This window comes from Lytechinus pictus, chromosome 8 (genome assembly GCF_037042905.1).
Source record: "Lytechinus pictus isolate F3 Inbred chromosome 8, Lp3.0, whole genome shotgun sequence".
NCBI lineage: Eukaryota > Metazoa > Echinodermata > Echinoidea > Temnopleuroida > Toxopneustidae > Lytechinus > Lytechinus pictus.
In genome coordinates this window covers 30,856,781-30,878,858 of record NC_087252.1, presented here as the reverse complement: position 1 = coordinate 30,878,858, position 22,078 = coordinate 30,856,781, and the positions used below count along the sequence as shown (strand labels likewise).

At 35.8% G+C, this 22,078-nt stretch overlaps 1 protein-coding gene across 1 annotated transcript; it reads left to right on the top strand.

Moving 5' to 3' along the window:
- Positions 1-2,326: 2,326 nt before the first annotated feature.
- LOC135155271 (galactosylceramide sulfotransferase-like) lies at positions 2,327-13,533 on the top strand. The gene is made up of 2 exons (XM_064104204.1): positions 2,327-2,367; positions 12,495-13,533. The coding sequence occupies exons 1-2, from the start codon at positions 2,327-2,329 to the stop codon at positions 13,531-13,533; spliced, it is 1,080 nt and encodes a 359-aa protein (XP_063960274.1).
- The last annotated feature ends 8,545 nt before the right edge of the window (positions 13,534-22,078 follow it).

Here is a 22,078-nt window from a genome sequence, read left to right as displayed (position 1 = left end):
CTTTATATTGGTTTTGGTATTGTTATTTATCATTTTGAAATAACTGGGTTTGGAGGAAACGCTGCTATATGTTCATGTTATTCAACATTACCAACATTATCATTTTAACAGTAATGTTATGAAACATTTCATGAGAAATAACCTTGATATTGATAAAAACAGTGATTTGCACATATCCCGGAGGTTTGCACATTTCCCGTGAAAATTGTTCATTTGCACATATACCGTCGTCACGTTTGCACAGATGCCGTTGATAAATTTTGACAGATTTGCACATTTCCCGGCGTGGCGTTTGAACAAATACCGTTGTTTGCACAAATCCCGGCGAAATTTTGCACATATACCGTTGTTTGCACATATCCCGGCGTTTGCACATAACACGGCTCCACAAGGATGTATAATTATGAACAGGTTTTCTTTAATAATTTATGTGTAATCTTGTGTAAATCTGACCTTTGGAATGTTAGCCTATGCCTTGAACAGTTTACATATTGACCCCCTCTCCCGTCCAAGTCAATAATCTAATAGATACGCTACCCATGTTTGTTCAAATATCAATCATTACTTCCTGCCTAAACAAAAGTTCAATTATTCGTATTCAATTCATGTCGTTACTTATAATATCATGTTTAGGCTGCCAATCGCAACGGCTTTAAAGGGGCAGTTTGATCATTTTGTTGTACGCTTAGTATACATTATTATGGCCTATATGGCCTATATCATTGCATTTTGTGATTGTAATGCACTGAAATTCAAAGCCGAAAATGTGAATCATGACATGAATATAAAAATTGATAATCATTTCGATGGGGCAAATGAACCCGCTGACAACAATGATCAATGCTCATTAAAATGCAAATGAGATTTTTAGTTGATAGTTCTCACATAGTTCTCATATTTCTATTAAAGACCCAGTATTTGACACCTAATCACATTTCTACTGCTATGCATTGTATGAAAACATATGAATGGAATTATGAAAAAGGGGGCCTTCTTACCCAAGTCTCCCTGTTAATCCTGTCTATAATCGAATTCATGTACTCGAAGATTATCATTACCGCTCTGTACGATTTATTTGTATGCTGTACGATTTCTGTGTATGCCTTTTCGTTGCTGTCAATTAATAATTATTAATTTTATTTGTGTTGATATGTTGTAAGTATGCAACTATTTGTACAAACATGTATATGTAATTGATTTTTTTGACAATTTAATTTACCATTCGGGGTCCAAAAATATATGAAGAGTTTAGTTCAGGTTAGTTGCAAAAGGGGTTAGGTCCACTTTGGATCATTCCGAGAAATGTTTTTTATTCTCCCATATTGCAATATTCTTATGCGAAACTGGATTTTTATGATACCCTACCATGAGAACATGAAATTAGGTAAAAAATAAATTTACCTGTCTCCATATTTTTTAAGATATTATTTTTCAAAAATATTCTGTGTGGACCTAACCCCTTTTTCAACCAAACTAAAATGGACCTAACCCCTTTTGAAAAAAAGGGATTTTTCTTTGCCATTTTAGTTCATTTTTTAATGGGAATTTCAACTTTTCTTTGGTATCATCTTATACTGCTACGAAAAATCTATATATTGAGACATAAAAATCAACTTTGATGAAAAATGGACCTAACCCTTTTTGCAAGTGAGCTCTTGATATATCAAAAAGTACATTCAGATAAATCCGTTTAAATGAATTCCATAAATTCAAACCGGTTCATCTCCTTCTACTACTTGCTCACCTATCTAGCCCCCTTTTTTCTGCTCTCTTATATTTATGTCCCTTCTCGTGGCCGTTTCTTTCGTTATTTGTTGTTTAGGTACAGGCGTATCCCGGCACAAGCACCTGCTGCTCTCCGGGGTTTTTGCGCCTTATTCCATGTACATAAATTACATATTGTATTGGCTATAATAATCACTCGGGTCGTGGGCGTGTTCGCAATCACTCGGGTTTTGGATTTTTGGCGATTTTTATATTTTTTTTCGATGCGATTTTTTTCTAACGGTGTCTTCAATGGGACAAACACGCTGGGAAAATAAAAATGAAATTGAAATTCGAGTTTCGTTTTAAGCCGGCAAGTGCCTTAAATAAAATGTACTCGACTACTGATTTAACGTGACAAACAAGCAAACTAGCCATGTGGCTCAACTATCTTAGAATATATCCGGACTTCTACTGTGTCCTATACAAGGATTCCGAGTCGGAACTTGTCATATCTGCCACATCGATATTACATCCCATCATTCCCATATGCGGACATTCCTGCATGCAATGGCCCCAAGGCGGGACCCGGCCGCGGTCGGACACGACGTGCATCGGTAGCATGGAGCAAGCTAACGTGAGTCGAGCCGAGGTAGATCCAACGTACGTTATACAGTGCCAGTCAGTCCGCAGCCCGTCCGAAAGCATTTTATTCAGCGGTATGCATAGCCATCCGTATAATTCATATACGTAATGAGCTGTGAAGACGATCTTTCCGATCGGTGTTTTAAAATGTTGCTGTTAGAATTGTCCATTTCTCATAAAATTGCTCTAACTTTATAGATAAAAGGGCCATATCGTGTTTTAACATGTTTAAGTAACTGGAGACCTAAACCATTCCCCACCTAAAATTCTTTCTCTCTCTCTGTCTCTCCTACCTTCCGAAATTAAAACAGCCCCTCGGACACAGTTTAGACGCAGGACAAATAATGCTCTGACAACGAAACTAACTTCTAATCAGCATCAGTAAAAATGTGAATGTGCTTTTAAAACTAATATTAAAACTGATCTAAAATTGAAATTAAATCGATTTTGAAATTGATTTTAAAATCGATTTTAAAATCAACTTTTAACTCGTAATTATACCTGTCCTAATTATTCCATCAACCCCTCTTTTCCTTCCTCTTCAAAACCACTCTGCCACTTTTAGCCCCCCTCCCCCTGGCGGAGCTCACCGGGAAAATAAAAACAAACGGTAAAAAGAAAAAAAAGGGGGGAGAAAGAAAGAAAGGAAAAGGAAGGAAAAAAGAGGAACGGTGGAAAAGGAAAGGGAAAGGGGATAAGGAAACGAAAAGGGAAAACGGAAAGAAAACGGGAAAAAGAAGGAAAGAAGAACATGTGAGAAAGAACAATTCTCCCTGATATACAAATACAATAAGCATGATTAGTGATACAGGGAAATAGATTAAAGATGACAAATGGCAAACAAAAGCGGGAAATGGAGGTAAAATGGAATGAGCCAAAATCAAAATTGGTAAATAAAAAAAAAGGGACAAGATAAAACTACCGGGCTGCCGAGGATTGACGATAACTATCATCATAAACTTGCTAAAGCTCCAAAGCTACCGGGGGCTCTGTCCAAGACCCCGTGCAGTGGGGGCTCTTCATCTGTAACCTTTAAAGGGCTCTATAACGGCCCCTGTATGAACCCTTCCTGCATTGAACTTTTGCGTTTAAGCACTGGCGTACCGGGGATGGTTCCACAGCCAAGGGGAAATAAAAGAAATTAAAGGAGGCAGCAAAATAAGATGAATGAAAAAAGAATATGACATGATATTTGCTATGATGTAAAAATCTATCACATAATTAGAATGTCATTTCAAAAGGCCATTTTTCTTTCTGGCTCGCTTCGCTCGCTGGATGATTATGGTACGCAACTGCATTGAACTTATGTGTTGTGTGAAAGCTGTATAGATAAACACACAATTTGATTAAAATTAGTGGCCATCTGTATGGTTTAAAGTGGCTTTCATATGAAGAGGTTCCAGGGCTCCGCCCCGGACCCCACCCACATAGCACTGTTGTATGGATGAGTTTGGACCATGGCCCCCAAAAGTTCTACAACCAAACAAACAAACAAACAGGAAGAAAGACATAAAAGCAAAGTAAACTTGCATTATATTTTTCTGGATATCACGTCAAAATCTATTTTCATGTTAGATTCTCATGAAAAGGTGATTTTTTTTCTCGCTCGCTTCGCTCGCTCGGTACTTATATTAAGCTATGTCTTGCCACAGGCGCCATACTGGGTCCCCTCGAGCATATAGAGCTTCGCCCTGATGCGCACAATCATAACAAAAATCCTATTCACCGTGGCCTACAAAAAAGAGAGACGGGTGAAATATGATATTATCTTATTTTAACATTATGTCAAAATCTATCACAAAATTTGAATTTTGTAATAAAAATGTCAAAATTTTTGCTCGCTCGCTCGATTTTTTTTTTGCCCGATACACCATATCACCCCCTCAAAATGTTTGCCTTCTGACGCCATTGCCTGTTCCATGATATGACCGGGAAATTTTTGGCTCTTGCCCCCTGGCCACCGACCCCTGTTACGCCCCTGTTTTAGACAGTTATGATTCTAAAATCGATTTTAAAATCGTATCTTTAATTGATTTTAAAAGCTCAAACATTTTATAAGACAGTTGGCTTGCCACGAAATCGCCTTGTCAATCCCTATTGTTATATGTAAGTATAATTGTAAGAGAAATTACATTCATTTTTTTGGTTATTTTCTCTTTAAGGATATTCATAGCATAGAATGATTAAGAACATTCCAGAATGTCTCACTAAAGCTTTGTTAGACATGAGTAATCTTTAAATAATCTCTGTTATTTGTTGAATGTAGACAATAGACTAAGAGCAACAAAAAGAACAATAGGCTTAGCTATTTTGTTGAAATTGTTAATTTCACTGAGGTCATTCAAGAGGCTTCTAAAATTAGACTGCTCTGGTAATTGGCAGAATGTTCTTTTTGTAGACAATACTTCCAGAATAGTGAATAATTTGTATTTAAGCTGGCAGTTTATTCAAGGAGATCATCACATCACATCATATCAGATCAGAACTCAGAGTTCAACGCCAGACTTTATGTCAGAGAATGGTTTATTTCCAACTGGGATATAACATTTATCTTCGGTGGAATTATTTGCACGCCATCAATGAACTGTTCGCAGTTACTAAGTTTGAGAGAGGAATTCTCAGTTCTCATCGAGATCATCAAGATGTTTTAATTGCTGAAATTGACTGTTAATCATCATCAACATCGTCTTCACGGACATTTCAACTCGTTACAGTGACTCTTGTTATTCATTGTGCTTCAATATCAGTTTCATTATCGCCATCATTGTGAACTTTAATTTAAGGAATCTTCGCCAACCAACTTGGATTTTTTTTTGATATAGTATCATCACTTTGGATTGCACATCTGTCACTTCAAGACATGTACATGTAAGATCAATATTTATTTATGTTTGTCAGTTTATCATTGTTATATTTCCTGTAATACAAAAGAAGGAAATCAAATTTAAATCTAATTTTTTTTTTATTGTTATTTGTTGCAGTCTCGTAACACTATTATTTTCTCCGCCTTAAGGGCTCTCCCTGTATTAAAAAAAACATTAAAATCCCATAGACAGAGCCCTGAAGGAGGACTAAAAAATAAAGATTGACAAGGCGATATCGTGGCTAGCCAACTTACTGTCTTTGAAAATGTTTGAGCTTTTAAAACCAATTTGAAATACGATTTTACAATCGATTGTAAATTGATTTCAAAATCGATTTTATAATCAATTTTAAATTCATATTCAAACCGAATTATTTCATCAACCCCTCTTTTCCTTCCTCTTCAAAACCACTCTGCCACTTTCAGACAGTTGGATAGCCACGATATCGCCTTGTCAATCTGTATTATTTAGTCCTCCTTTAGGGCTCCGTCTATGGGATTTTAATGTTTTTTAATACAGGGAGAGCCCTAAAGGAGGAGTAAACAATAGGAATTGATAAGGCGATATCGTGGCTAGCCAACTGTCTTAAATATGTTTGAGCTTTTAAAATCGATTTAAAATACGATTTTAAAGTCGATTTTTAAATTATAACTGTCTAAAAGTGGCAGAGTGGTTTTGAAGAGGAGGGAAAAGAGGGGTTGATGGAATAATTAGAACAGCTAGGTACAATTACGATTTTAAAATTGATTTAAAATCGATTTTTAAAAATCAATTTTAAAATCGATCAAAGATCAATTTTAGATCAGTTTTAGTATTAGTTTTAAAAGCCCATTCACAGTTTTACTGATGCTGACGAGAAGTTAGTTTGGTTGTCAGAGCATTATTTGTACTGCGTCTAAATAACTGTGTCCAATCGAGGGACTGTTTTAATTTCGGAAAAGTAGGAGAGACAGACTCCCCGTTCAGCTCAACGTATACGTTTCGCACGCAAGCACAAAGAAGATCAATCAAGCACATCACCTAACGCTATGTATCGAGAATTTTTTTGGTCTCCAGTTACTTAAAACACGATATGGCCCTTTATCCATAAAATAGGACCAATTTTATGAGAAATGGACAATAATTAAGAGCAAAATTTTGAAACGCCGATCGGAAAAGAGATCGTCCTTACAGCTCATTACGTATTAGACAGCTGGCAGCCGTCTGTTTCGAGGAGTTTTTTACATTTTGATATCGCCTCGTACACAGACGGCTCGCTATCGTGCAGCCACCATTAGGGGGTTAACAATGCAAAATCCCCCAGACAGGGCTCATCGATTTTTGTCTTTATTGCGTAAAAATATATGAAAACAACTGTACCAAACTAAAGATTATTATTGAGTTTTGTCCTAAAATGCACCAAAAACGGGGAGAAATAAACTTAAAAGGGTAAAAAAACAGAGACCAATTACTTCGGCTGTCGCGCAATTTCACTTCCCTGTTTTATTGGAACTTAATACATAAACATATGACCATTGAGTCCCTGTACAGATCGAGCTAGAACTTAGGTATCTGTATTTGGTGAGTGGAGCCAACGGAGTTCAGCGGAACAACGAACATAACCTAGACCGAAGCTTTTGGTCTAATTACGTATATATATGCATTTAACCACGGATGGCTGGCTATGCATACCGCTGAATAAAATACTTTCGGACGAGCTGCGGACTGACTGGCACTGTAACGTGGGATCTAACTCGGCTCGACTCACGTTAGCTTGCTCCATGCTACCGATGCACGTCGTGTCCGACCGCGGCCGGGTCCCGCCTTGGGGCCATTGCATGCAGGCATGTCCGCATATGGGAATGGCGATGTAATATCGATGTGGCAGATATAGCAAGTTCCGACTCGGAGTCCTCGTATAAGACACAGTAGAAGTCCGAAAGTATTCTAAGATAGCTGAGCCACATGGCTGATTTGCTTGTCTGTCTAATATGTCAAAATAGTAGTCGAGTACATTTTATTTAAGGCACTTGCCGGCTTAAAACGAAACTCGAATTTCAATTTCATTTTATTTTCCCAGCGTGTTTGTTCCTTTGAAGACACCAGTGAAAAAGATCGCATCGAAATCCAAAAAATCGCCAAAAATCCAAAACCCGAGTGATTTCAAACGCACCCGCGACCTGAGTGATTATAATAAGCCATTGTATTTACCTTTATTGTTATATTGCTATATTATTAAATTTTTTTATTTTATATGAAATTGGATGTGTGTAATGTCAGTTGGAAGAAAATAAATGTTTACTTGAATTGAATTGAGGTAGCTAAAACTTTATGATAGAAACGTAGACATAAAATCATAACATAAATCAATGTTTTAATTTACATAAAAGTTAATGTCATGATTAACATCAAGACGTGAATACAAAGATCCTTGCATAGGTACCTAAATTGCTGAGTTCGACGAGGATGGCGGAGGGGGACGGGGGGTGGGTGGGTTAGAGTTTTCACGACAGTGTTGAGTCCAGGATTAATTAATGATTATTATTTTTTTTTTTCAGATTTGGTCTGTGGTAATTCTATACCTGAGTTTTCAGCGTCTGTTAAAAAGAGTGTATATTCATGATGAGTGATGGTTTTTCGTCAACGATTCTGACCTATTTAAGACCAGTCTCGCTTTTGATGTGCATTGGGGCCATTTGGACTTGCGTTTACCTTGACAACCGGCTGGATGGTAATTTGATAGTACACCCTAGTTACCATGGCAACTACACCAGGTGAGGGTGTGATACCGTTTTTATTTGAAAAGTATACGTTTATTTTCCGGTTAGGAAATTAAACCGAATCTTAATAGGATGCAATCAAATAGGACTCAAATGTGCGGATGGCACGCTCTTGAAAATGGTATTGGTCGATGTTCCATAACAGGAAGTTTGAGCAGCTGTCGGCGGATATCAAACGACGCGCATTCCTGTGTAATTTACTTTGCGGTCAAAAACTGAAAGGTTCCAACGCGTATCGGGGGCATGCGGTTTGAGTGCATTCCGTGAAAAAAAAAATGTAATTTCCATTTTTATATAGACATGATAGAGTATATCTGGATTGAAAAGGAATATTGTTACACCGATATTTGCAGTTATCTGTCCAACGTTTTGGTATCTGGATACGAACTCATGCATCGTAGACATGGTAGATTGATCTGATATTTAATAAGAAAGTGATCGCGCTCGCGTCAAACGTACTTCGACATAGACGACTGGTACGAGATGACGTCATTTTTTTGGCCTGCCATATGCCTCAGGTCCTCACACACGTCAACTATCAGAATCGAGAACCTCGCCACTTCCATTTTAGTCAAGGGAAAATAAGGTTTGACCTCAAACAAATTGCAACATAATTTTTTTCACCGCAATGCATTTCCATGAAGTCCCCAAAATTAAATACTAAAAGTCCGGAAAAACCCAAGAGGTGGAAAGACGTCTAATTTGCATAAGTCCAAAATGGCGGCCATCGTGAGAACTTTTCATGATTATTAATAGTAGTACAAACACTAATCTGATCATAGCACTTTTAGAAATTATGATTAAAGCATTACAAGTTCACCAGTGTTATATCTTACCATAGGCTTAGTTTTAAAATTAGGATGCAAGTCAGATTTGACATATGCTGACCTCTAGAGGTCAATGACCTTAAGTTCAGTGACCTCAAAATATCAGAAAATTGATGTTTTGCATCATTATTTCATAATTAATATGGTTATAATGCAACAAAAATATTCAAGATTGACTTTCAGAGTATCCTGATATTCTAGAATGAAGTTTGTGTGTTATAAGTTTTGACCTTTTACCCCGGAGCACTGGCAAAAGTCAATGACCTTAACATATTAGAATATTGACACTTAGCATCAGTGGTTTAAAGACCTCTTGTGTAAACTTGCAATACAATTTATTTCAGCATGAAAATATTGTTACGCATTTCCATGAAGTCTCCAAAATGACAAACTAAAAGTCAAGAAAAATCCATGTGGTGGAAAGACGTCTAATTTGCATAAATCCAAAATGGCGGCCATCGTGAGTATTTTTCATATTTATTAATAGTAGTACGAATACTGATCTGGTCATATAGCTCTTTCAAAAATTATGATTAAAGCATTCAATTTTCACCAACTGGTATTATATCTTACCATATGCTTAATTTTCAAAATTAGGATGCAAGTCAGATTTGACATATGCTGACCTCTTGAGGTCAATGACCTTAAGTTCAGTTACCTCAAAATATAAGAAAATTGATGTTTTGCATCATTAGCTCATGCTAAAAATGGTTTTAATGAAAACAAAATTATTCAATATTGACTTTCAAGGTATCCTGGTATTCTAGAAAGAATTTGGTGGGTTATAAGATTTGACATTTGACCCTGCAGGGTACTGACGCTTAGTGCTCACTGTCTTATGATAGGCTTAAATAGGCCTCTCATGTAAAAAAAAATGCAACAGGGTTAGTACCATAAGTCCAGAAAAAACCCAAGTGGTGGAAAGGCGTATAATTTGCATTTATCCAAAGTGATCCAAAATGATTAATTGTAGTAGTACAAACACTGGTCTAATCATAACACTAAAATTATGATTAAAGCATTGAACTTTCACCAGTGTTATAGTTTACAGATTTGACGTCTGCTGAACTCTAGAGGCAATGACCTAAATGATCATTGACGTCGAAATATCATAAAAATTGATGTTTTGCATCATATGTTCGTTATAAACACTGTTAGTTTGTGAGAATAGTTAATTTTAACTTGTAAGGTCCTTTGATATTCATGCCCTTCCCTTTTCTTTATACTCGGACCTAGACAGAATGGTGGTGGCCGTCTGTTTAGAGTTTAAAACAATTTTGTTTTGACCTTTTTTCAACTTTTTCCTCTCTAACTGGAGAGTGGAGCCAAATAATCATAATCTGAAACTGCCTGAAACGCTATACAATATATCATGAATTCAGGAGAGATAAACGAAAAAAAAATATTATATTAGGGTATGTTGTGTTCACATTCCCTTTATGATAATATTCCTGATCCTCTTTCACCAATCCACTTCTTTCTTTCTTCTGTCTCCTCCCTTTATGTCATAGAATACATTGTTGATCCATTAGCATACATACTTAATTTTAAGTAATGATGTCGTGCCTAATGATATGAAAATATCCAAGATTATACCAGTGCACAAAAAGGCGAAAAGAATAATGTATGTAAGTATAGACCAGAATCTTTATCACCTACGTTATCTAAAGTTATGGAATGGGTAATATACACAAGAATATCAAATTTCATGAATGAATATAATATGATTTCCGATTTTTAGTTTGGATTTCACCAAAGACAAAATACATCTCACGCTACTCTCTAATTTCTTGAAAAAAATTCACAAAAGCTATTGGCAATTTGGAACACACAGTATGTGCTTTTCTTGATCCCTTCAACAATATTAACCATGACATAGTTCTATCTAAAATTAAAAATTTACGGACTTCGTAGAAAGGCTTTGGAGTGGCTTAGAAACTACTTCACTAATCGTAAACAATTTGTAAGCATTAAATGAACAAAGTGTTAACTGAGGTGTTCCACAAGGCAGCCTACTGGGCCCACTTTGATTCATAATCGATATAAATGACATCCACAACTCAAAGATACTATTCCTATATCCTTTCGCGCAATATCGGTATTACTCAACGCTAATTTTACTTTATTTAAATTACGGAACGATTGTCCGGGGAAATAGACATACACATATTACATATAAAGAATTTTACTCTTACAGAATTAGGCGCTGCGTGTTATTTTAGAATTATCCTGGAGATACCATAGAGATAACGTGTTTTTTAGCAAATGAAATTCTGAAAATAAAAACAATATATTACTATTAGGCAATAGTATGCTACCATCAATCTTTCATTCATCATTTACCAAAAACATAGCGGTTAACAAATATCCCACATGTCAATCTGATGAATTTCATCTACCACTGCCCCGGTCCATATTTGCGATGGCTACGGGAAGTTGGGGTGCTGGAGATGCTGAAGCACCCAAACATTTTTCTAGGGGGTGCTGCGTGTATTATTGTTCATAGGCAGTAGGCAGCACCCCATGGAATCCTGGAATTAGTTGAAAAATTGATAATTGTAACCTAATGTCCTTCATTTTACAGTTAACCCCCCCCCCCCGTTTTTTTTTTTTTTGCTTTTCAAATTTCTCGGAACCAAAATGATATGCATTTTGTAATGGAAACCTTCGAAATTTCTCTCGGGACCAGTATGACCTCCATTTCGTAGTGATAGCCTTCATTTTATTTAGCTCAACACCCTCACTCAAGAAATTTTGCTTTGCAAAATCAATATTTACTTTCGAAGGCACTACATGTAGGCTCTGGGGCATTATCAATAACAACATCAAAGAATCTCCAAGCTTAAACTCTCTTAAATTAAAGACATTTCTCCAAGACAATTACTAATTGATTCAACTCTTTATCACTAAAACACCCGTGTTTTTTTAATGAAACATGGATACCATTATCGCGAACTTTGCATTCCCTTCGTTTTCCTGTAAATTCCTGTTGATCAGCGGGATCAGTTGCGAGTGCCGGGGCTAGACTTTTGAGACCTTGAATCTCTCTTTTCATCATTTTATTTATTATTTAATCTTTTTAATATCCCCCCCCCCAAAAAAAATCTATTTTTTTTACTACTCATGGTCAAGTTGTAATTTTGTGTGTGTGATTTTTTTGTTTGGGGGGGTTATACTATTGAGAAGATTATTTTTATTAGGAGGCTACAACCTAAAAGCTCCGCTTCTTAGCAGCCTCCTTCATTTCCAACCTGCCAAAATGAAAATCGTAAATATGCTTTTTGTCCATAAAAATTGCAGTTTCATTGCTTACATGTATATTCTGTATTATCATGATTATTGTACGAAGAAAAGTGTAAATTTTCGAAATAGAAATAAATAAAATGAAATGAAATGAATATTGTATAAGCAATTATATACCGCTACGGAATTGAGGCTGTTGTGTCATACAATACTGTGTCATTTACAGAGACAGTATATAGGCATTGAAGTACCTTCAACAGCTTGAAACTAAAATTCTTATCGGACCTAAAAGGTCTAACTCGTTTAACGTCCAATTTTCTCTCGTCGTGGAGCACAGTCCCATTGTCCTGGTAAGGAGAATGGTCCTCACTGGAGATCATTATCACGATCATTTTCAATATTATAATCATCATTATAATCCTCATATATGTTTCGTTTATTTTCTCATGTAGAACAGTAAAGCATGCAATTTCATTGCGCCCTCATCTGGAAACGGTCCCTTTTAAAGAATCTGGATGCCTGCCAAATAGAAGGGTTGTATTTATCAAGACACACAAAACTGGTTCGACGACCACCGCGGCAATTTTTGAAAGATTCGGTTTCAGGCGAAACCTGAGCTTCGCTATGGATAGTAAACGTCATTTCTTCCCTCGCACGAAACTATTTAATCATTCTATGGCTTTCAAAGTTCCTCATAGAAATCGTCAGGACTTCGATTTGCTGGTGAACCACGCTCGATTTGATAAGAAGGAAATGGCTATTGCAGTCCCGAACGCAAAGTATATATCTATCATTCGAAATCCAGTTAACCAACTCGAATCCGCATTCGGATACTTCGAAATGGGCAAACAACTCCAGATCAAAACTAAGCAGCCATTCATTACCTTCATTATGAATCCAATGAAGTATCTCCGCGAAAAGTCATATATGGGTTGGTTACTAAGAAATGGACAGTTGTTCGCTCTCGGCCTGGATACTAAATACCATGAAAACCTGACTGTCGTAAGTAATAAAATTAACCAGTTATCAACTGAAATCCATCTAATAATGCTGAACGAGTACTACGACGAATCTATGATTCTTCTCAAGAAGTTGATGTGTTGGGATTTCGAAGATGTTCTTTACACAAAGCTTGGGATTCGAAGCAAATCGCATCGAAATTCTATCAATAAAACTGTTGAGGCCAAAATCAAAGAATGGAATGCCGCCGACGTAATGTTGTACGATCACTTCAATCGTTCTTTCTGGGGTAAAATTCGTGCTTACGGCCCTACATTTTCTGACGATCTCGCCCATCTACGGGCCATGTTGAAAAATGTGTCCGATATGTGCATAGACCCTGGTAAAAAATACTTAAAAGATAAAAGAGTAGAAGAATTTATGCTTAAACCAAACTCATCAAAATACTGTCAGGATTTGATACGTAACGACGTCCAATATACGAAACTCATAAGAAACGGAATGGTAAAACGGGCACGGGCACGAATTTAGAAAGTTCTATCTTTGAACAAAAAAACAGCCTGAATATCTAAAAGATTTAGCCATGAAGCAAAAAATGATATATTATCTAATAGACAGGTCAATATACGACAAAAAATACCCTTACCCGGAACAAATTGCAAGAAATGATTTTTCAACGGTTTTTTGTACTATTTGACCTAAACCAACTTAAAATCTACCAAAATCCGCATCCGGAAAAAATTGTATTTTCATGATGGCGTCCAAGATGGCCGCCATTCACTGAAAATGCATACAACTGACTCATTATCCACCCTAGAATTCTATTTCGATTCATATTCCATGGTCTAGGGGGTAAAAAAAATTTGATACCGGCTAGAGTAAATTATAAGCCCTCCAGTGTACCTGGGAAATCCAATATGGCGCCCAAAATGGTTGCCGTAGGCTGAAAATCCACAATCCATCTAAAGTGGCCTTGATTTGGCTTTGTTCAATGATAAGGGTGAAGTAGTACATTAGAAAAGTGGTCTGGTGTATCAAAAAATCCAAGATGGTTTCCAAAAATGGAGTTTAAAATGGCTGTTGATGATTAAAATGGACATAGTTAATTTCATATCCACTTTGGACATAATAATTTTGGTGTCTCGACCATGTTTTCAATGGTCAAATAAGACACTGGGACAAATGATAAGGACAATCAGTGGTCCAGTATGTTCAAAAAATCAAGATGGCTTCCAAAATGGAGTGTACAATTTTTTTTTGCTACTTAAAAAACCGACATAGTTTGCTCAATATCCAGAAATATGATTGTTATGTATATACCATGGCTAAATGGCTCAAATAATACATTGTCGCCAGTAACAAGAAAAGTCATCGGTCTGGTATGTGCAAAATTCAGCGATGGATTCCAAAAATTTATTCTGAAATTGCTGCTAATACTTAAAAGCGGACATAGCTTATTTCATTTTGGCCTGGGAGATGTGATTTGATGCCTAAACCACTGGTTTCAAGGGTCAGATAATATATAAGGATAAGTTACAAGGACAGTCAGTGGTCTGGTATGTCAAAAAAAAATCGAAGATGGCTTCAAAAAATTGATCTTAAAAATTGGCTGCTGATACAATAAAGCGGACACAGCTCATTTCATATCGGCCTGGGAGGTGTGTCTTTGGTGTCTAAATCACCAGTTTCAAGGGTCAATTAATACATAAGGGCAAGTTACAAGGACAGTCAGTGGCCTAGTATTTAAAAGAAATGTATGTTGGCTTCCAAAAAATTGATTCTAAATTGACTGCTGTCACTTTAAAAAGCGGACATAGTTTATTTTACATCAGCCTGCGAGATATGATTTCGGTGTATATAATATGGTTTCAAAGACCAAATGATATATTAGGACAAGTTACAATGACAGTCAGTGGTCTAGTATTTAAAGATGTTACTTATAACGTGAATTCAGAAAAATGGGGTGTAAATTGATTATTAGAAATATACCTTGGAGGCATGATTTTGGTGTAAATACATGTACACTAGAGTATAAAGGGTCAAGTAATATATTGGGTTAAGTTGAAAGGACGGTCAGGTGTCGGGTATGTCCAAAACATCGAAGATGGTTTTAAAAATTTGGGTTTTAAATGACTGTTCTACTTGGGGATATTATTTTAGTGTGTACACTAGGGTTTCAAGGTTCAAAAAAATACTTTGGGACTGGTTACCACTATATGCAGTTATCTATTTTGCCTTAAAATCCAAGTTGGTTTCAAAATATGGGTTCCAAAGTGACTGATGTTACTTAAAAATTGACATAGTTCAAATAATAATTCCGAAACACGTAAATTGCCTATACCTCGATGTTCGTTAATCCGAACATTTGTGGCGTTATTCCGAAGGTTCGTCTGTCCGAAAACGAAATTAGGTTCGTTATTCCAAAGGTTCGATAATCCGAAAACGAAATAAGGTTCGTTGTTCCGAAGGTTCGTCAATCCGAAAACGAAATAAGGTTCGTTGTTCCGAAGGTTCGTTAATCCGAAAACGAAATAAGGTTCTTTAATCCGAAGGTTCGTTAATCCGAAAAATGAAATATTCGGTGGCAAAGCCGGGAAAACCGGAAGATCAAGCGTGGTGGAGGGGGGGGGGGGAACTCCGTTGTTGTTCAATTTTTATGAGAATGTGGATGCAAAAAGGAGCAAAGTAAAGTAAAGTAGAGCAAATCATTTTTAATTTTACCTTACTAAACAATAACTGATTAAAAAAAATCAAAATGGAGATTTTATAATCTAAAATGTATACTTTAAAAAGGGTATTTCATTTCGAAAAATGGCACATTTAATTTCGAAAAAACAAAGGAATTTTCGATTTTGGGAAAAATGGTATTTCGTTCCTATGGGGATTTGTTTTTCTTTTTTTTATTAAGACCCCAAACAACCCTTTTTTTGCTGGGGCGGGGCAAAAATCCATACCAGCCATCGAAGCCAGCTTTTCTAAATGAGGGGGAGGGGGGGGGGGGTGGGGACTTGTTTCACATAAAATAGTGTAAGTATATAATATACACATTTAATTATACAGATGTGGATCGAGCTTTCGCCAATAAGGGGTGGGAATTTCATTCACGTTCCCCCAAAAGGCTGCTCAAAGCTGATTTTTTTTTCTTATAGGGGGAGTCCGAACAGTGACTTCTTAGCTTTATTCTCATAAAGATAATTGTTAATAATCTCATAATCCCTGATTGGTTATTGCGATCGCCAGAAGCGAGCTAAAGTTTATCGAAATTTCGGGAATTTTGTCGAAAAGAATTAGCATTCTGAGCAATGTTTGTGATTATGAACAAGACGCGCATGAAACTAACTAATTACTTTGAGCGCAAAGTGCGAGCTGAAATTTGTGATAAATTGTCATCAAGAATAGTTTGTTATAATTCATATACATATACATACTAATGAAAGTGCAAGCACACTGTGCCACCTGATACGTTTCGACGATCAGACCTGAAAAGGAATATTTTGAAAACGTCACGGATTACATGAATAGAATAAGTACTTCAAACGAACCTAATTTCATTTTCGGATTAACGAATTTTACTTCGTTTTCGGACTAACGGACCTTCGGACAAACGAACCCCATTTCGTTTTCGGACTAACGAACCTTTGGAATTACGAACCTTATTTAGTTTTGGACTAATGAACCTTCGGAATTACGAACATTCGGAATATTCGAACATTCGGAACAACGGAGCATCGGAATTACAAATGTATGCGCTTGAATGCATTGGGATAAGTTATCATATTGTTTCATAAGTTGTTAGCAGCACCTATTCTTATGAAATGTTAAAAGTCACCATGGTTTTTTTTTAAGGTAATACAATACCATCCATGTAACTTGTCCGAATGTACTATTTGACCCTTCATATTTCTTACAGATAGATATTGTAGAACTCTGACCCTTATGATATAAGTGGATTTAGATGCCTTTTTCGAAAACCCTCTTGGATTTTTTAGGCAAACTAGACAAGTGCATATCAATGTAATCAGTCCGAACGTATTATTTTAACCATGAAGCCATGGTGTGGACACCGAAATCACATCACCTTGGTGAAATGTAAATGAACTATGTGAATTTTTTAATTAACAGCAGTCATTTTGAACTCCGATTTTTATAAGCCACCTTGGATTTCGACATACTGACTCTCCTTGTTACTATTTTTTTCTGACTTTTAAAACCATATTATAGACATCAACATCATATGCCCTTGACGGATATTGCATGAACTATGTCCATTTGTAAATACCAGCGGCTTATTTTTACTATTTTTGTTGAGGCATCGTGGACTTTTGGACATTGTTGACCACCCATCGTCCTTGTAACTTATCCCAATTTATTATTTGACCCATTTAACCATGGTAGAGGCACAAAAATGAATTGTGGATTTTTTTGCCTACGGCAGCCATTTTGGGCGCCATCTTGAATTTTCCTGGTACCATGGAGTGCTAATATTCACTCTAACTTGTATCAAAGAATTCGTTTACCCACTGGACCATGGAATATAAATGAAATAGGATTATCGGGATAATGAGTGAGTTATATCAGTTTTCAGTGAATGGCGGCCATCATAGACGCCATCTTGAAAAATAACTATTTTCCCGTATGCGGATTTTGGTAGATTTTTAGTATGTTATGCTTGAGGTCAAATACTGCCAGAAACAGTTGAAAAATCTTTTGTTGCAATTTGTTCCGGTTCAAACCATATATTGACCCGTCTATAACCGCTACAGGGCGGAATGGTTAAAGAAGTCGGTGCCCCTTTTCAATACCCAACTACTTAGATTGAGAAGGAAAATACTGCGTCACCTATAGCTCGTCCTGACCTTCTTATTCCCCTTATGAAAATTCTGGCATCGCTTCTTTTTAGTAATACTCTCTAAATATAAACGAGTAAAAATCCACTAAAAAGGAATGAAACTCAACTCGGTCAGGTAGTTAAATGTCGGACAACCCCTTTTCGACTGAGAAAAAGAGTGTCACTATATCACTTACAAAAGAGTGAGACACCATATTCTCACTCGGATATTAATATTGAAACAGCCCTCCTTTTAGAGCGAAAATTTAACATTTTTTTTAGAAAGAGTGAAACTATTCCTATCCTTTCAGAGTGATACCAAACCTAGCCCTTTAGAGTGGTACCAACCATTTATATTAAAGAGTGGTGCCTTACTAATTTTGTCGCATTTTTCACACAAAGTAAATGATGTTGGCAAAGAATATTGACTGTTGCTAATTTGTAATTCAACCAAGTTGAATTTACGAGATTTTCAATTCAATTCAAGTCAATTAATTATTTATCAAATTCTAATGAAACATACATAATATTATGCAATTGTGTAAAAGATTCAGTAAAATTGAGCAATTAAAAATATTTGTAATAGTACAAAATATTACAAGATACAAAGAAAAACGATAAAGAAAAGCACAGTAATGGAATTGAGCATTCATGAACCTAAGATTGGAGTGTCGAGATGACCACCCTTGATGTAGTAAATTGCATTAGAATTAAATCCATTTTGAGTTAATTACTTTAAACATGAATTAAAGAATTCATGAATAAACTTGAATTTTAATTCGTCATGAGGACGAATTAGGTGATCTGTCTCTGATTTTCATGATCACGAATACAATCACGATATTTATCGAGATATATGGTCATCATAATGAAAACTGAACTTTTATTATGAAAAGAACATGTTGAATACTCTTGAAAAGAGGGAAATGAGAAGAATTGTGAAATAGGTGTAGGCGATACACATGGCACATGTTATATTAAAAGTAATTTTGATATATTTTATTGTGCACTATTTTTTTTTTAAATTGTAATGGTCATAAAGGACCATCTGTGAAATGTTGAAAAAAAAGGTTGTTCATTACGTGGAGACCTGAATTTGTATTGTAATCATAGTTAGAGGTTACATGACGGGCCTTTGTTGGGGCAGTTGCCCCATACTGAAACACCGTAATCAAGAATTGGTTGTATAGACGATATATATAAAGTATTAAGTAAAGTTTTGTTTAAACATTTTGCTAATTTGCCAAGGTAGTAAATCTTGTAAGCAGTTGATTTGCATAAGTGTCTTAAATAGTCATTCCACTTTAAATGTTATGTATAATAATGCCCAAGTACCTGATAGAATGAACTTGCTCAATGAGTTCATTATCAATATAGATATTAAGACATTCTGTTGACTTTGTAGAAATTAACATTGTCTTCGTTTTACTAACATTTATCTTAAGACGATTTTTCTTATACCAGTTGTCTAGTGTGTTTACCGTATTTTGTAAATTTAGAGTAACATTATGTATATTATCGCCAGTAACATAGATAACTACATCATAAGCATAAATAGAACATACAGCATTATTAAGGCCTTCTGATATATCGTTGATAAATAATAAAAATAGAACAGGAGCAAGTACACCGCCCTGTGGTACACCTACTGGTAATTCTTTTATAGAGGAGTTTTTACCTTTTGAAGAAACAGGTTGTTTTCTTTCAGTAATATAGTTAGAAAACCATTTTAATTGTTTGTCATAAATACCATATTTCTCTAGTTTAAGCAAGAGTAATTCATGATTTACACAGTCGAAACATTTAGAAATGTCAAGAAAGCATAAGCCAATTAATTATTTATTGTTAAGAGCCTTGTGAAAATCATCAATTACCCTGTGAAGGCAGGTGATAGTAGAATGGTGGGGGAGAAATGCATATTGATCGACTTTGATCATTTCGTTCTCTTTAAGATAGTTTAATAATTGCAATTGAACTTCTTTTTCTATCATTTTAGACACGTGGCATACTACAGATATAGGGCGATAGTTTGTAATATCATCTTTGTACCCCTTGCCCCTGTATACAGGGATAGTGCGGGCAATCTTCCCATCACAGGGTATGTCACCTGTAAACAGACGAGCATTAAAAATAGAACATAGAGATTCATATATATATAGGGAGCAGCAAGTCTTAGTAACTTAGTATCGAAATCCAGTATGTCGAGATGACTGCTAGTATCGAGACAACTCAAATAGTTTAATATTGTTTAGATTTAATTTGTTCAATTTCAAAAGTTCGAATACATTTGGGGTGTTTCCAATCTAGAATATATGAACTATCAAAACTCTTAGATATTTCTTGCCTATATTTGTGAAATAATCATTTATAACATTGCAGTTAATAGTACAACTCTCCGAGTTAACATTTTATTTGTAACTTTGTGCAATTTTATCCAAAGTGTTTTTTAGTCTGACTAATATTTATGAGTGATATCATTAAAATGCTTCTGTCTAGTTTTTTTTTCTAATGAGATCAGTAGTACGATTTCTCATTACACGATTTTCTTTATTAATTTCATTAGAATATTGTAAATTAGATTTATTTTTTTAAGTAATCTCTTTTATAAATCATCTTCACAATATCAGGTGTGATCCAAGGGCATATTTTATTCTTTACGCGTATTGTCTTGATAGGAGCATACTCATTACAAATATTGATAAATTCAACCTTCCATTCGTGCCATGCATCAGTTACAGATTGACTCTGATATTCCTTTTTACTAAAAACATCCGAATTTTGAATGGCTGAATATTTTTTTCTTAATCGAAGTGTTTATAATTACGAGAACGTTTGGTTTTGTGTTCATTAATGGTAGACTTAAAACTAATACAAGTAAATACAAGATAATGATCACTTACACTTATTTTGGCAACATCACTAATGACATGTTTTTCAGGCATGGATGATAAGATGTGATCGATACATTTGGATGATGGAGACGTCACCCGAGTAGGTTTGTCTATCATTTGAGTAAGAGCAAAAAGATATTAAATGAGATTAATAGGGTTAACACTGTCATTGATATCATGTGTGGTAGGATAGTCAATATTTAGATCTCCAAGTATTAAAATTTCTTTCGATTCAGATGAAGCTTTTTCAATTGTATCGATCATACCTTTCAAAATAATCATTGTTTGCATCTGGAGGTCTGTATAAACAACATATAAGTATGTTTTCAGATGATGGTGCTTTTAAGTTCACCCAAACACTTTCAACAGTACTATCATTTAAATCATTTCGTTCGTCGATTGACAATGAGTTTTTGGCGAAAATACGCACACCCCCTCCACGGCGACCGTCAGCGCGGTCACGGTGGAATATGGAGTACCCATTTATCAAAATTGAACTGTTCGCAATAAACGGAGTTAACCAAGTTCCAGTTATACAAAATACATCAAGATTAAGTTTGTTGATTAAAAATTTCAGTTCATCCATTTGATCAAACAATCTGCAGGCATTTAGGTGGGCGATTCTCAATCCTTTAGTTTGATTTAAGAGAACAGCACAACGATCATACTCAGTTTTGTAAGAGTCAGATGAAATATTAAGTGTACTTGTCTCTTGGGAGTCTACACTTTGATCGGCAATGTTATCTTGGCCGATGTTCTATGTGTTATACCATCTACAGAATTTAGCTTTATGTCCAAGTTTATGACAGTTAAAGCATTCGATTTCTTGATCGAATCGGCTATTTTCGTCCTGATGGTTTCTTTCACCGCAGAAGTAGCACCCAGAGTATTCGCCATTATGTTGCATAGAGCGTTATGTGCGTTGCCATGGTTCGGTGGATCGCTTGTCAAACTCGAGTGGGCGTGGCACATTAGGCAACGGTGGTATCCTGGAACGAATCCGATCGTTACTAGACAGAGGATTTCCGATCGCAGCAATATCAGCGTAATTAGGTTGATGACGAATGGTAGTAGTATTTGAGATAGGATTAGCAGTAGAAGTTTTAACATAGGGGCTTTTCAGTGGTACTGTTATATCTGAAGATGAGATTCCATTGACATGCTGAGAAAGATTTCCGGCAAATACAGAAGCACCTCTCACATTTAGATGCACTCCATCGATACTTAAATGATTTGACTCATCAATATTCTCATTGTTGATGTAATTCCAACCCTCATTTTCAGCTACTTTAAGTAGAAGACTATTCGCAAGGTTAACCTTTTCCATAGTTTCACATTCATTTAGCCTTCTATTTAT